This window comes from Salmo salar, chromosome 11 (assembly GCF_965601325.2).
Source record: "Salmo salar chromosome 11, fSalSal1, whole genome shotgun sequence".
Taxonomy (NCBI): domain Eukaryota; kingdom Metazoa; phylum Chordata; class Actinopteri; order Salmoniformes; family Salmonidae; genus Salmo; species Salmo salar.
Window position 1 is genome coordinate 35,149,723 of NC_138301.1, and position 15,718 is coordinate 35,165,440.

A 15,718-nucleotide genomic window follows, 5' to 3' on the forward strand; every position below is an offset into this window, starting at 1 on the left:
GACTGTCAATGGTATACTAAGACATGTAATTGTCTGTTTTTGAAACAGGGACTATGTAATGTACAGGTTCAACTGGTTGAATCATACTATTTACAGTTGAAAGGGCTGACCATCGTCTGAATATGACGATGAACTGACAATATGCACCTGGTTCGTATTCACTACAAACTGAATGGAAGAAATGGACCGAAACAACTAGGAGGGGCTACCTGAACTTGTCCAATAAAACACATTTTCTTTGTATAATGTTTTCTGTTGCAAAACATTTAGCTGCGGTGTGCATTAACGAATACAACTTTGTATTTGTGTGTCTTCCCCAGAGTGTAACCTAGTCGAAGGAGAAGACCATGTGGAGGTGAATGGGGAGCTGTTCCCTAAACCCTTTGTGGAGAAACCCGTCTGTGCTGAAGACCACAACGTCTACATCTACTACCCCACCTCAGCGGGAGGGGGAAGCCAGCGCCTCTTCAGAAAGGTCACATTCTGATGCCTAAGCCGTTAACCCCTTAAAAAATGACCCCAATCCGTTCCTCTGTCTTAACCCACATGGGAAAGGCCCTGGGGTAACCTTTTGACCAGGCTTCTTTCTCCCTCACACTTCCTCTCCTCCCTCAACCGAAGGGATCCTCATAGCCATAATGGCACTTATTCTAAAACACATTAAGTGTACTGAAATAGGTGAAGCCACACCAGGCACTCACTCTGGCTGGGCTCCTCAACCAGGCAGGAACACGATGACATTAGAGCTGTGTTGACACTTGACATGCAACCTCTGCTATCAGATTACGAAGATCACATTGAAAAGACAGGTCAGATTGTGTTCAGATCTGGCTGACCACTTCAGGAGTTGGTCAGGGATGCATTGTGTGTGGATTTCTCCTCAGTCTGGACGCAATCAGGCTACCAAAAGCGCATACAGCGGGTGACGTCATCAGCAGTCCGCCCACAGGTCTCCAGAAATGATGTGTTTTGGGAGCGAGGGTCACCTTTTTTCATTAAACATTGGAGGAAATGTGTTCTTAGCATGTGAGGAACGTGTTTGCTCGCTTCCAATGCTAGCCAGCTAGGTTATTTAGAGAAAATATTTTCGGTTTGGCTGGAGTTATCCAATCCCTTTAACGTTGCTTTCTGGCTAGTTAGAGGTTAGCTACAGTAGTTGGCTACTGCCATCCAGTTGTTGTTATCAGATTTAGCCGGTTCCACCGTTTTGCAGAATGCATACATGCATTTGAATATTATGTGGGAAAAGGGAATCCAGACACAATGTGGACACGGTAGATACATTTAAATGTAGGTCTAGAATTCCATGATCAGAACTCTAATCATATACAAAAGCTGCATGAACTGTCAAGTGTAGACACGGCCTAGGTTTTATCTAGGCTGCGTCCCAAATGGCACCCTATTCCCAATATAGTGCAACGCTTATGACCAGAGCCCTATGGGCCCTTGTAGTGCACTACATAGGGAAGCAGGGTGTCATTTGGGATGCAGACCTCCTGTTCTGACAGAGGGAGGAGAACAACCATCACTTTACTACAACAGTGTTTTCAAACAAAGAAAAGGAACCTGTTATTTTCTGATTTGATGGATGGTCCGGATTCGGTTATCACCTGTTATTCTACTGCCAGTAGGATATAACACACACCGTGCATTCGGAAAGTATTCAGACCCCTTGACTTTTACCACATTTTGTTATCTTACAACCTTATTCTAAAATTAATTAAATACTTTTTTCCCCCCGCATCAATCTACACACTACCCCATAATGACATAGTGAAAACAGGTTTTTAGTAATTTTTGCAAATGTATTAAAAGTAAAAAACAGATGCTTTGTTTACAAGTATTCAGACCCTTTGCTTTAAGACTCGGAATTGAGCTCTGGTGCATCCTGTTTCCGTTGATCATCCATGAGATGTCTCTACCAATTGATTGAAGTCCACCTGTGGTAAATTCCATTTATTGGACATGATTTGGAAAGGCACACACCTGTCTATACAAGGTCCTACAGTTGACAGTACATTTCAGAGCAAAAGCCAAGCCATTAGGTTGAAGGAATTGTCCATAGAGCTCCGAGGTAGGATTGTTTCGAGGCACAGATCTGGGGAAGGGTACAAAAACATTTCTGGATGAAGTTTGGAACCACCAAGACTCTTCCTTGAGCTGGCTGCCCGGCCAAACTTATCAATCGGGGGAGAAGGGTCTTGGTCAGGGAGGTGATCCCTATGGTAAAGCATGGTGGTAGCAGCATCATGCTGTGGGGATGTTTTTCAGTGGCAAGGACTGGGAGTCTAGTCAGGATCGAGGGAAAGATGACCGGAGCAAAGTACAGAGATCCTTGATGAAAACCTTCTCCAGAGTGCTCAGGACCACAGACTGGGGCGAAGGTTCTCCTTCCAACAGGTCAACGACCATAAGCACACAGCCTGGAGAGACCTGAAAATAGCTGTGCAGCAACGCTCCCCATCCAACCTGACAGAGCTTGAGAGGATCTGCCGAGAAGAATGGGAGAAACTCCCCAAATACAGGTGTGCCAAGCTTGTAGCATCATACCCAATAAGACTCGAGGCTGTAATGACTGCCTAAGGAACTTCAACAAAGTACTGAGTAAAGGGTCTGAATACTTATGTAAATGTGATATTTCTTTATAATTATTTTTAATTATAAAACTGTTTTTGCTTTGGCATTATGGGGTATTGTGTGTAGATTGAGGGGAATAAAACAAAATCTATTTTAGAATGAAGCTGTTACCTAACAAAACGTGGAAAAAGTCAAGGGGTCTGAATACTTTCCGAATGCACTGTAGATGATAGAACTAAAGGTAAAGTAAAGATGAGGATAAGCTCTTAAGGTTTAGTTTTTAGTCATAACATTCTTAAAGGGATACTTCAAGATTTTGGCAATGAAGCCCTTTTTCAGATGAACATGTGGATGAAAAAAAACATTCTCTGCATGCAGTTTGAAGGAACTTGCTAACTAGCGTTACCAAAATAGTGTTAGCGCAATGACTGGAAGTCTATGGTAACTGATAGCATGCTAGGTTATACCATAGACTTTTAGTCATTGCTCAAATGCTAGTCTCTTGAATTTCCTTCATACTTGATGTAGAGACTTTAAAATGGTATCCATGAGTTCATCTGACTCTGGGGAACTAGATATAGGGCTTCATAAGTATCCCGGCCCTCACAGTTGTTTTAAATACTGCCTGAACTGTGATACTTTCAGTCAAGTATTATGTTTTCTATATCTAGCTATATTCTATTGGGTCATTTCCCAGACACAGATTAAGCCTAGTCCTGGACTAAAAAGCAAGCACTTTTTAATCCAAGGATGTATTCACTAGGAATGAAGCGGAACCAAGCAGACGGGAATGGAACAAAACTGGGATGGACCAACCTTTAGTTTCAAAACATCGTCCAAAACTTTGCTACGATGTACAATTAATGAATCCACCCCAGGACTAGGCTTCATCTGAGTCTGGGAAACATCCCGATAGAATAGAGCTATCGTGATTGGATCTATATGTTCCATATTCTATATGTATGTGTTTAACTACACACCAATTGCTTGATTATGACAACTGCCAGGCCTACCTCGTGCTCTATTAACAGGCTCTGAGGTGAAACGTCATCTAGGTACAGATCTAGGATCAACTCCCCAATCATAACCTTAACCATTAGTGGGAAAAATGCAAAACTGACCCAAGATCAGCGTCTTCACCTTACAATATTAATAGTAATACGTAGTCCTCCAAATATACAACAGCTCATTCAAATTCTATTTGACTCCTAGTCTGTTTTATTCCGTGTGATCTCACCTCACGTTCTCAGAGGGCTTTCGGGACTGTTTAACCTGTCATAAAACGGGCCAATGTTTTTGTCAGGATTTATAACCATTTCGATCCCAATAGCTGATTTTTATCACACACAGTATTAGCATCCCTCTCAATCCAAGTCGACTGTAGTAAGCTGCTGTATGTGTTCTTCCTCTGAAATGGAATAGATCATAAGCGATGTGCAACACTGTGTACTGATGAATGAACCCTAGTCTCTTTCTTTGACTCTGGTTACAGTTGAGTTGTATGGTGGACGTTCATTCAGTCCTAATGTAATCCTATCGTGTGAAGAGCAGTGTTTCCCAAGTGTTTAGTCCACTGGGCGCCTGCTGGTGGGTGGTTTTATTCTGAGTTGTAGAATGATTGGTCTGTTTAGTTGGTAGTTTACACCAACAGCTTTCAGTTGATTACAGAGCTAAAGGAGTTTGGGAACCAGTGCTGTAGACAGTACGTAGTTCTGACGCTGTTGCCTCTCTGTCCTGTAGATCGGGAGCCGGAGCAGTGTGTACTCACCAGAGAGCAACGTGAGGAAGACAGGCTCCTACATCTACGAAGAGTTCATGCCAACGGACGGGACGGACGTTAAGGTGTGTGTTATGCGATTGTCAGTCTGTATTTCTGTTTATCTGTCTGTATCTATGCATGTTTGTTTGTCTTATGCGAGTGCACGTGTGTGTGTGTGTGGTGTGTGTGTGTACTAAATCTCTCCATGTGTATGTGTCCTCAGGTGTATACGGTGGGGCCTGACTATGCCCACGCTGAGGCCAGGAAGTCTCCTGCCCTGGACGGGAAGGTGGAGAGAGACAGCGAGGGGAAGGAGATCCGCTACCCCGTCATGCTCACCGCCATGGAGAAACTAGTGGCCCGCAAGGTCTGCCTGGCATTCAAGGTCAGTTATGGCTCAGTTGGTTGTGGGTTCGATTCCCACGTGGTGCTGAATAGATTCCCACATTATACTGAATAGCCGATAGGTGTGAACTATTTGCTGCTCTGGATAAAATCTACATCAAGTGCCTCTGGGTAGGGGCTATGGGTCGACGTGGAATTGGTCATTGATTTGCCCCTCTTCTATTTGATGAGCTGGTACACAGTTCAGACCTGGGTTCAAATGCTATTTTAGATGCCTGTCACGGGAATTTTCGAATCCCGATGATGATAATTAACAATCAATAAGCCTTGACTAATCCCCAAGGTTTGTAAGCCACTGGGTTAAGAATAATTAGGCAAGGACTCAGCTTTCTGCAAAAGGTCTGTACAGTTTATTCAGAGAACGTTCTGCCGTACATTACACAAAGATGTTCATTTTATGCTCACTACCCGCTTACGCACATACCTACACACAAACAATAGATATCCTACGCACATACATGCACACGAACAGTAGGTGAATTGTATCCCTCTCCGGACTTCTCACCACTGTTAATCACTACCCAGCGCTGCCTGTTCCTTTCCCCCGAGATTAGGGGGACCTTGAAGGTTACTCCCTGTTTTCTCCTAAGTCTCTCCAGGTCGGTCAAACGCATGTCTACAGTTCCCTTAGTCTAACTAACACACACACACATCTCCCTTCCTCCCTGGTCTTCTACTAGACCTTATGGGACTTAAGTTCAGTACTTTAATTATTCATTACACATGCTACATAACTATTAATTACTAATCAGTTACGTTTCAGGGATGGATTCTTTATTCATTTACCTTTTATTATATAATTCCCTTATCAATACCCTAGCTGTGCTTGATTGTGCTTGCCTGTTGCAATGGGACCAATAGAAAAGTGCAAACCCCACCCACCTAGCACCCCAGGCAGGCTAAAGAAAGTACTTCAACTATTTGAACCCAGGTCTGATGTACTGTAGCTCCAGGCAGCCTGTTGAGTGCACTCTCAAGCTGATCAATCACTTTGATTGATAAGGGAAGAGAAAACAGAACAGAGGCTGAGGTCATATAAAGGAGAATAAACAAACACACACCCTCAATAAGTACATTTTCCCCCTCTTACCCTTATTGATATTCTCGATAATGCCACCCCCAATTACGCTGCATGTCATTCCTATCTGACTGTCTTTTCCCCCTGCAGCAAACAGTGTGTGGCTTTGACCTTCTCCGAGCCAACGGTCACTCCTACGTCTGCGACGTCAACGGCTTCAGCTTCGTCAAGAACTCCATGAAGTACTACGACGACTGTGCCAAGATCCTGGGGTACGATGTGCCAGAGGGCTATTTCGGTCATATTGTGTTTTCATAGGGTTACATTATGCCAGTTCTGACTCCTGGTCCAAGCGGGGCATAGTGTTCTGACTCCTGGTCCAAGCGGGGCATAGTGTTCTGACTCCTGGTCCTAGCGGGGCATAGTGTTCTGACTCCTGGTCCAAGCGGGGCATAGTGTTCTGACTCCTGGTCCAAGCGGGGCATAGTGTTCTGACTCCTGGTCCAAGCGGGGCATAGTGTTCTGACTCCTGGTCCAAGCGGGGAATAGTGTTCTGACTCCTGGTCCAAGCGGGGCATAGTGTTCTGACTCCTGGTCCAAGCGGGGCATAGTGTTCTGACTCCTCGTCCAAGCGGGGCATAGTGTTGTGACTCCTGGTCCAACAGGGGCATAGTGTTGTGACTCCTGGTCCAACAGGGGCATAGTGTTGTGACTCCTGGTCCAACGGGGGCATAGTGTTGTGACTCCTGGTCCAACGGGGGCATAGTGTTGTGACTCCTGGTCCAACGGGGGCATAGTGTTGTGACTCCTGGTCCAACGGGGGCATAGTGTTGTGACTCCTGGTCCAACGGGGGCATAGTGTTGTGACTCTTGGTCCAACGGGGGCATAGTGTTGTGACTCCTGGTCCAACGGGGGCATAGTGTTGTGACTCCTGGTCCAACGGGGGCATAGTGTTGTGACTCCTGGTCCAACGGGGGCATAGTGTTGTGACTCCTGGTCCAACGGGGGCATAGTGTTGTGACTCCTGGTCCAACAGGGGCATAGTGTTGTGACTCCTGGTCCAACGGGGGCAGACTTCAGTTTGCAGACTTCAGATCCACCCCTGCTGTAGCACAACTGATTAGACTAATTGCAGTCTTTGTTGAAGCCTGGTTATTTGAGTTTAGTGTTGGTGCTGGGTTGTAATTAACCTGGCACTCTCCAGGATCAAGGTTGGCCACCCCCCCCTTCTGTAAGCCAATAACAACTAGTCCAGTTCAGCACAAACTGATTAAAGGTAGCCTAGGGTGTCGTTTGGGACAGCTGATCCTGAATCATTTCAGTTGTTTTGTTATGATTTTTAGCAGACGCTCTTGTCCAGAGCGACATGTAGTTAGTTAGTGGATTCATCTTAAGATAGCTAGGTGGAACAATCGCATCTCAATCATAGTAAGTACATGTTTCCTCAATAAAGTAGCTATCAGCAATGTCAGTGGGGAAACAAATGGTACTACAGATGACTTGCATTTATCATTATCTCACTAGTTACATAGAAGTTAATAATCCGTCAGAAGATCCAGATGTTGGTAAATGTTGACTGTATGTTAACCATAATGTATTTCTATGTGAACTGTTTCCTTGTCCTCTGCAGTAATATAGTGATGAGGGAGCTAGCTCCTCAGTTCCACATCCCCTGGTCCATCCCTACTGAGGCTGAGGACATCCCCATCGTCCCAACCACATCTGGCACCATGTGAGTCTCACACACACAGACTAGTATGTTAGTGCATATGATCGTTAAAACGTTGCCAAGACAAACTTGTAGGCGCAAAAACTTTGAGGAGGTAGACAAATGTACAACTTTACTGTAGCCACAACATCAAAACCACTGCTGTCTCAAAAGATAACTGGCTTCACTGTGAAGTTTCCGCTTATTTAGACATGCCAGGGATGGGGTAAAAGTCATTACCCCAACCTACCATCATTGTTCACTCGTATTCCTTTTTACTGTCACATTCCCTCCAATCAGGATGGAGTTACGCTGTGTCATCGCAATAATCCGCCACGGAGACCGAACTCCTAAGCAGAAGATGAAGATGGAAGTGCGGAATCCCATGTGAGTTCTTTGGTAACCCTGTATGTAAAGTCTAGGCGTAATGCCTTGGAAGTCATGATCGTCAATGACCCCTTAATTGTTTTTTTATTTTATTTAACCTTTATTTAACTCTTAAGTCTTTAAATCGTGTCATAATAATCCTGACAAATTACCAGTCATTAAACTTCATGACATCCACTGTTCCATGACGACTCGGCAGGTAGCCTATTGGCCATTAACTGAAAGGTCGCTGGTTTGAATCCCAAACAAACTAGATTTAAAAAAATCTGCCAACGTGCCCTTGAGCCAGGCACCTAACCCTAATTGCTCCTGTAAGTCGCTCTGGATAAGAGCATCTGCTAAATAATCAAAATGTAAATAATCAAAATAAGTGACTTGATCTCTTATTTATATTTATTATATATATTTTTTTTTTACTACATTTGGTATAAAATACAATGTCTTTCTCTCTTCAATAGGTTTTTTGAATTGTTTGACACATACGGGGGTTACAAGACAGGGAAATTGAAGCTGAAGAAGCCCAAACAACTGCAGGTAACTAAATAGAATGAGCGACCAACAAAGCCACACGAGAAGAGGGCATTATAGTTTCAACGTTTCAGTACAAAGGCCTTTCTGGTCTTGAGAAAGGCCTTTGTACTGAAAAGTTGATATTATACAAACTATATCCTCTTTTCTTTGGCCACTTCGTCATTTTTGGAAACGTGTTACGGTAGCTAGCAAATGAGTGTAGGAGGGATTTCTAACTAACTGTAAATAATATATCTGGCTGGCTAACTTACAGATGCGGTTAAATATATTGGCACTCTTGCATGATTCACTTTCTTCTAAAATCTGTTCATTGAATTTTTGTTTTGTTTACATGTGTGTGTGTGTTTAACAACTGCATAGGATCAAGATGAAGAAATAAATTGTACATTTAGATTTTTCTCTTCATTTGACCACATCTGTACTTAGTTATATCTTACTAACTTGACTAAATGTGGGTTGAAAGAATTCACTTAGTTAGCCATCGCACCGCTCTTTGATCGCAAATGTATCAATTCCTGTGTTTAGATGGTCAAAGCTGTGTGTAGTAATCCCATTTGACACGACTAATTTCAACTGTCCATTTTGTTTGTGTAAACCACAAGACTGTTAAAATAATTTCCTCAAAGTAATACATTCTATTCCATCTCTCTGATGGCTTTGTCATTTTGTCCATCTCCTTTGTGTGGTTAGGAGGTACTGGACATAGCTCGGCAACTGTTGCTAGAACTGGGTGATGGAAGAGAAGACTGCGAGATCGAAGAGAAGAAATCCAAACTGGAGCAGCTGAAGACCGTTCTGGAGATGTGAGTGACGTGTCTAACTAGGCCAACGTGTTATTAGGCACACAGTCTCACCTGGGGCTTCTTGACTTTCTAGGTCATCGTAGTTCTATCGAAATGTCATCAACTAGATTGCGGAAAAATATGAACTGGACAACGCACATAATGTCCAGTTTTGTCTGTGCAATCACAAAGCTGTAAAGTAGTGTATGGAACCTGCAGGATAGTCCAATCAGATGTAATTCTTAGACATTTGAAAGATTGAGGAAGAGTGAATCGGTTCTCTTTGAACTGGTAACTAGTTTATGATGATGACAAATTATCTACAAGCAGCTAGAACAAAGTTGAGGCTGTTTAAAAAAAAAATTCTGTGTCTAACTGGTTTTGCATTCAACAACACTTTCATTGCGTAGTCCCTGATTTCCAGGCACGTTTTGGCTAGCTAGACAATGACAAGTTGGCTGAAGCAGAAACAGACTGACACCCAGGCTATTCAATGCTTGTATGACTGGACATGGGGACAGTCATAACACATGGTTCTCCCTTTTTTCTATTCCTGTCTTTTCCAGGTATGGCCACTTTTCAGGGATCAACAGAAAAGTACAGATCACCTACCTGCCCCATGGGCAGCCCAAAACATCCAGCGAGGAGGAAGGTATGGAGAAAACGGAGGAAACATTTCACCTCTACTGCTTAGATCATATGGGGGCAGCTTTCCCCCAGCCACCAGCACCACGTACTATATGCCTGAGTTACATTTGTAGAAAAAGTGTTCTACTGTAAAACGTCCCTTACGCGCCAAGCCTCCAGCAAGCATCAGTGTCTTATGGTAGCCAGATATCACTAGACATTCTAGCAAATCAATGCTGGTCTCTAGTAAGAGCTGGGTATCAGTTTCTCCTCACATGAACACGTCAAATTTCCACTCTGCTCCAGTTCATAGTCATAGTTTCTCTATCTAGCGCTAGACGTTTGAGCGCTGCATGTCAAAAACACCGTTGGTATTGCCAAGTAGTGAGTTTTATCACAGAGTGGTAGGTAGGTGATCCGCAGTTACTTTTGCACAATCTTCATTTTCTCATTTTGTAACAAATGTTTTGTGTGCTAAATGTAACAAAAGTGTTGTCAATTTCAAACTGGGCTATCAGTGATAGGAATTGTATTAAATGCCTGAGTACAATACGTACTGGTCTCCAACCAAACTCCACTTCACACACAGTTACAGCCAGCCTGGGCATTCAATACGTACTGGTCTCCAACCAAACTCCACTTCACACACAGTTACAGCCAGCCTGGGCATTCAATACGTACTGGTCTCCAACCAAACTCCACTTCACACACAGTTACAGCCAGCCTGGGCATTCAATACGTACTGGTCTCCAACCAAACTCCACTTCACACACAGTTACAGCCAGCCTGGGCATTCAATACGTACTGGTCTCCAACCAAACTCCACTTCACACACAGTTACAGCCAGCCTGGGCATTCAATACGTACTGGTCTCCAACCAAACTCCACTTCACACACAGTTACAGCCAGCCTGGGCATTCAATACGTACTGGTCTCCAACCAAACTCCACTTCACACACAGTTACAGCCAGCCTGGGCATTCAATACGTACTGGTCTCCAACCAAACTCCACTTCACACACAGTTAAAGCCAGCCTGGGCATTCAATTGAGGTTTTACGATACGTAGGATTGAAATGATTGCTAGTTAAGCTGATGTGTTGTTCCACAGACACACGTAAGGAGTGCCCTTCTCTGCTGCTGGTGTTGAAGTGGGGAGGGGAGCTGACCCCAGCAGGCAGGGTACAGGCTGAAGAGCTGGGCAGGGCCTTCCGCTGCATGTACCCCGGAGGACAAGGTGAGACCCACACACACACACCAAAACACTGTTGCCAACTATGTTCACTGAAAAAAACATCTGATCATTGTCTATTGTTCTAGGAGACTACGCTGGGTTCCCTGGCTGCGGGTTGCTACGGTTACACAGCACGTACCGACACGACCTCAAAATCTACGCGTCTGACGAGGGCAGAGTGCAGATGACTGCCGCAGCTTTCGCCAAGGTAACCACTAGGCGTCAGAGGTTAGAGGTCAAAGCTCTTTGTGTGTGTAAATGTGTTTATCTGAGTGTTTGCCTGGCAGGGTCTGCTGGCGTTAGAGGGAGAGTTGACGCCCATCCTTGTGCAGATGGTGAAGAGTGCCAACATGAACGGCCTGCTGGACAACGACAGCGACTCGCTCAGCGGCTGCCAACACCGCGTCAAGGCCCGTCTCCACGAGATCATGCAGAAAGACCAGGAGTTCACCGAGGAGGACTACGATAGGGTAATTGATTTAATTGAATTCCTGCTCAGCCAATCACTAAGTGCAACCGACCTGGGTAGTGTTCAGGGCACACCGTAGCAAAAGTTTGTACAATGCAAAACGAAAACAGGCTAGTAGATAGTACCTGCCCATTCACTCCGCTTCGGGATGTTTTCATTGGTTTTGTGCCTCAGGTATCAAACTCGGGTCGTCTGTGTGCCCTAGCCTAGGCATTAACTTGGGGCGCTGACACGAGTCTTATCAGGAAAGCATAGGTTGATCACCATACTACCTCCATTACAAACAGAAGCTATAAAGAAAAGGGGTTAGAGTGAAAAAGAAATGGGCATTGTTACAAAGTCTCTAAAGTAAATCTAGCCTCCGGAAGGGCTTAATCTTAATGAGGTTTGCAAGCGGAACAAGCTCCCTTTTCCACATACTTTCTGAAGCTTTTAGTTTCCTCCTCATTTCTAATGCATCTTACTGAATGGGAAAGGACAGAAGCTAGACTAAATCAAGCTGGCGCTAGGCTAAATCAAGCTGGCGCTAGGCTAAGTCAAGCTGGCGCTAGGCTAAGTCAAGCTGGCGCTGGGCTAAATCAAGCTGGCGCTGGGCTAAATCAAGCTGGCGCTAGGCTAACTCATACGTGAGTGAGATGATGTATAGAAACTAGGGATTGCTACAGGAGGGTGGAAATTGTTCTGCTATGTTATTGCTCTGCTCTTTGATCATTCTGGGCTCTGTAATTGGTTGTAATGAAAGCAAAGCGGATTTAGATGTTTTAAGCTATTCATTATTGCATAATGTTCTTTAGCGAGTTGTCTGTCCAGCTGGCCCCTACAGGTGCAGCCTCTGTGGTTAACTCTATGAGGATTGTGGAGAACCCTGTGATGACATGCGACCAGGTCTACACACTCATCCAGAGTCTCACCTCCCAGATACGCAAGAGACTAGAGGACCCCAAATCTGCAGGTACACCCTTTTGTTAACATAGTATAGCCCTGTGATGGTGTTATTTCAGCTCGGTACAATGTTGAACGCTAACCATACATTGGCAATCAATACAGCACAAGGCGAGGTGGATCTGCTGCTACTCTCTGTTATCATCTATGCATAGTCACTTTAATAACTCTACCTACATGTACATATTACCTCGACCAACCGGTGCCACCGCACATTGACTCTGTACCAGTTCACCCCTGTATATAGTTTCGCTATTGTTATTTTACTGCTGCTCTTTAATTACTTGTTACTTTTATTTATTTTTTATTTTTTTAACTGCATTGTTGGTTAGGGGCTCGTAAGTAAGCATTTCACTGTAAGGTCTACACCTGTTGTATTCGGCGCATGTGACTAATACAATTTGATTTGATCTGTACCAATCCCAGACTACTGTGTTTCTCCTACCTGTCCTCTACTTCCTCTTCTCCATATCATCTCCTTTTCTTCCTCTCCTCCTGACCCTCAGACCTGCAGCTGTACCACAGTGAGTCTCTGGAGCTGATGCTGCAACGCTGGTCCAAGCTGGAGCGGGACTTCCGGATGAAGAGTGGCCGCTACGACATCAGCAAGATCCCGGATATCTATGACTGCGTGAAGTACGACGTACAGCACAACGCCACGCTGGGCCTGGAGGACACACTGGAGCTGTTCAGGCTGTCCCGAGCCCTCGCCGACATCATCATACCACAGGTGAGGGAGGGAGGAAAGGAGGGGTGGAGTGGATGGATGGAATGGATGGAGTGGAGAGATGGGTGGGTGGATGGATGTTTGGAGAGATGGATGGATGGATACTCTGGAGCTGTTCAGATTGTCACAAGCCCTCGCTGATATTATCATACCACAGATGAGGAAGGAGGGTTGGGTGGGTCAGTTGTAAGCGGTAGATGGATACTCTGGAACTCCACAGCCTGTCACAAGCTCTGGCTGACATCCTCATACCTACTGTTGATGGACACCAGTCACTGTTTATATGCTCCCAGACTTTGAATATAGCAATGCTCTGACCGCTGTGTGTCTTAGGCAGGGAGTAATGCTCACGACTTGTGTATTCTCCTCAGGAATACGGCATTAACAAAGTGGAGAAGCTGGACATAGCGTACGCCTACTGCCTACCTCTGGTCAAGAAGATCCAGCTGGACCTCCAGAGGACCCACGAGGATGAGTCAGTCAACAAACTCCATCCACTGTGAGTCTTGACTCACAGGGCAGCAATAGTCAAGTTGCACCTAGACGCTGATTTAAGGTCAGTTGCGTTTCCTCTCTCCGAATGGTTAAGATTTGGAAAGGGTGAGCTGATCCTAGATCTGCGTGTAAAGGCAACAGCAACATGAAGTTGTAGCTCAGTCAATTATGTCTTTGTTCACAGGGTCCATGTTTGATGGCAATAAAAAAAACAAAAAAACATTGATGTTCTGTTTCTCTGGCGACTCAGGTACTCTCGAGGAGTGATGTCACCAGGTCGCCACGTGCGGACACGTCTGTACTTCACCAGCGAGAGTCACGTCCACTCTCTACTCAGCACCTTCCGCTACGGAGGCCTGCTCGACGTAAGCACATAACTACCACAGAGGAACTACGGTTACCTAGAACTACATTTCCCTGAACAACAGCAACAGAACTACATTCGATCCAATAATTGGTGTGTGTGTGACAGGAGGAGAAGGACCAGCAGTGGAAGCGGGCAATGGACTACCTTGGTGCCGTTTCTGAACTCAACTACATGACCCAGATAGTTATCATGCTGTATGAGGACAACAACAAGGTAGTGGTGTGTGTGTTTCTGTAGTAGGTGTGGGTCTGTTTCCCTTTCTTTCACTAAGCCCTCTCTGTGCTGTCCCTCAGGACCTGTCGTCAGAGGAGCGTTTCCATGTGGAGCTTCACTTCAGCCCTGGGGTCAAAGGTTGCGAGGAGGAGGAGAAAGCACCAATGGGCTTTGGCTTCCGTCCCGCTTCCGCAGAGGTAAGTGTTTAATGTCTGGTCCTAATGTTAATCTAATAGGATGTTTTCACATATGAAATTCACTACCCTGGTTTGGTTTTATGAGGCATTTCTGAGAATTCTACAAAATATATGATGGTTTAACAAGAACTGAAAATAACCGTTTCACGGTGAAATTTGCAAGATGCACATTCTACATGACTTAGCAAGCTAGCTTGTTTACAACGGGCAAAAGTTTAACGTTACTCGGGCTGCCGTGTCACAAAGCCTGGTACTCTGGTCCTGGATCTTGATCCCACCACTCTGGCAGGTCCAGGATTCATTCAGCCAAAGTTTGAGTTTCACGCATGCTTTATAGCGTGGATCTGGGTACCAAACGATCCAGCATCCGGATCATACAGGGAACTGTGAAAGTGCCCATAGTGGTACATCAATGCCCTGTGAAGTGTGTGGGTATGGTATATTGTATTTTTTTTTGTTATGTTGTGTGCACGCACCCCATGTCTGTGGCACCCTTCTTCCTGGTTCAGAATGATCAGAAACAGACAGACCCTGGCAGCTTGGAGGATCTATCACGTGACGAGCCCGACCGGGCCCTACCACTCTCTGAGCCAATGGGCATCCACCGGAGATCCCCTCTGATTCGCAACCGGAAGACTGGGTCTATGGAGGTAAAATCTCACACACACACACACACACACACACACACCAACCTTCTATTGTCAATAAAGCCAGAGGTAGTTGTAGTGATAGTAGTAGTAGCAGCAGCAGTGAAATATGAGACAAGGATTGCAAGCATCTTTAAACTATAAAGATATACTATAAGACTTTTGTGTTCCATGAGTTAGGATGCAGCCATAAGCCAGGGCTTTCCTGCTGTGTTGTTGCTCTGAGTTACTTGTCTGTCTGGCAGAGGTCACATGTGGTCCTTCAGTCTGGCAGCCAGTGATGGAGATCTGTGTATGGTGTCAGACGCTCTGAATTTGCTCCTTACCATATAATGTGTGTATGTGTCACCCCAGGTCCTGTCGGAGACGTCTTCATCCAAAGCAGGCAGCTACCGTCTCTTCCCCTCCTGCTCTCGCCAGTCCCCTGAGATGAAGCAGAGTGGTCTAGGTGGGTGTCTCCTTCCTCCCTGCTCCCTAACACGCTCAGCTCTAGGATCAGTTTCCCCTCCCCCAATCCTAGCCTTAACCATTAGTGGGGGGAATGCAAAATGAACCTAAGAGCAGCATCTAAGGGCAACTTCCCTTACACTGTAGCTATGGCAACTGTGTTTACCTATATCACCCCAACTGTCAT

The 15,718-nt window shown here is 45.1% G+C and overlaps 1 protein-coding gene across 10 annotated transcripts in view; it reads left to right on the forward strand.

The window, feature by feature from the left end:
• ppip5k1a (diphosphoinositol pentakisphosphate kinase 1a) overlaps positions 1 to 15,718 on the forward strand; it is a 46,417-nt gene that overhangs the window by 12,134 nt on the left and 18,565 nt on the right. For 9 of the 10 annotated variants that reach the window (XM_045689404.2, XM_045689409.2, XM_045689412.2 and 6 more), the window contains 20 exons: positions 321 to 475; positions 4,318 to 4,419; positions 4,560 to 4,721; positions 5,910 to 6,031; positions 7,391 to 7,492; positions 7,769 to 7,855; positions 8,314 to 8,389; positions 9,077 to 9,189; positions 9,735 to 9,820; positions 10,905 to 11,030; positions 11,114 to 11,235; positions 11,315 to 11,497; positions 12,307 to 12,448; positions 12,945 to 13,168; positions 13,537 to 13,664; positions 13,911 to 14,025; positions 14,133 to 14,240; positions 14,321 to 14,437; positions 14,947 to 15,087; positions 15,439 to 15,532. In XM_045689404.2, the coding sequence (XP_045545360.1) occupies positions 321 to 475; positions 4,318 to 4,419; positions 4,560 to 4,721; positions 5,910 to 6,031; positions 7,391 to 7,492; positions 7,769 to 7,855; positions 8,314 to 8,389; positions 9,077 to 9,189; positions 9,735 to 9,820; positions 10,905 to 11,030; positions 11,114 to 11,235; positions 11,315 to 11,497; positions 12,307 to 12,448; positions 12,945 to 13,168; positions 13,537 to 13,664; positions 13,911 to 14,025; positions 14,133 to 14,240; positions 14,321 to 14,437; positions 14,947 to 15,087; positions 15,439 to 15,532 (2,505 nt within the window). The remainder of the gene's footprint in view (positions 1 to 320; positions 476 to 4,317; positions 4,420 to 4,559; positions 4,722 to 5,909; positions 6,032 to 7,390; positions 7,493 to 7,768; positions 7,856 to 8,313; positions 8,390 to 9,076; positions 9,190 to 9,734; positions 9,821 to 10,904; positions 11,031 to 11,113; positions 11,236 to 11,314; positions 11,498 to 12,306; positions 12,449 to 12,944; positions 13,169 to 13,536; positions 13,665 to 13,910; positions 14,026 to 14,132; positions 14,241 to 14,320; positions 14,438 to 14,946; positions 15,088 to 15,438; positions 15,533 to 15,718) is intronic. The other variant, XM_045689408.2, reaches the window with a different exon arrangement.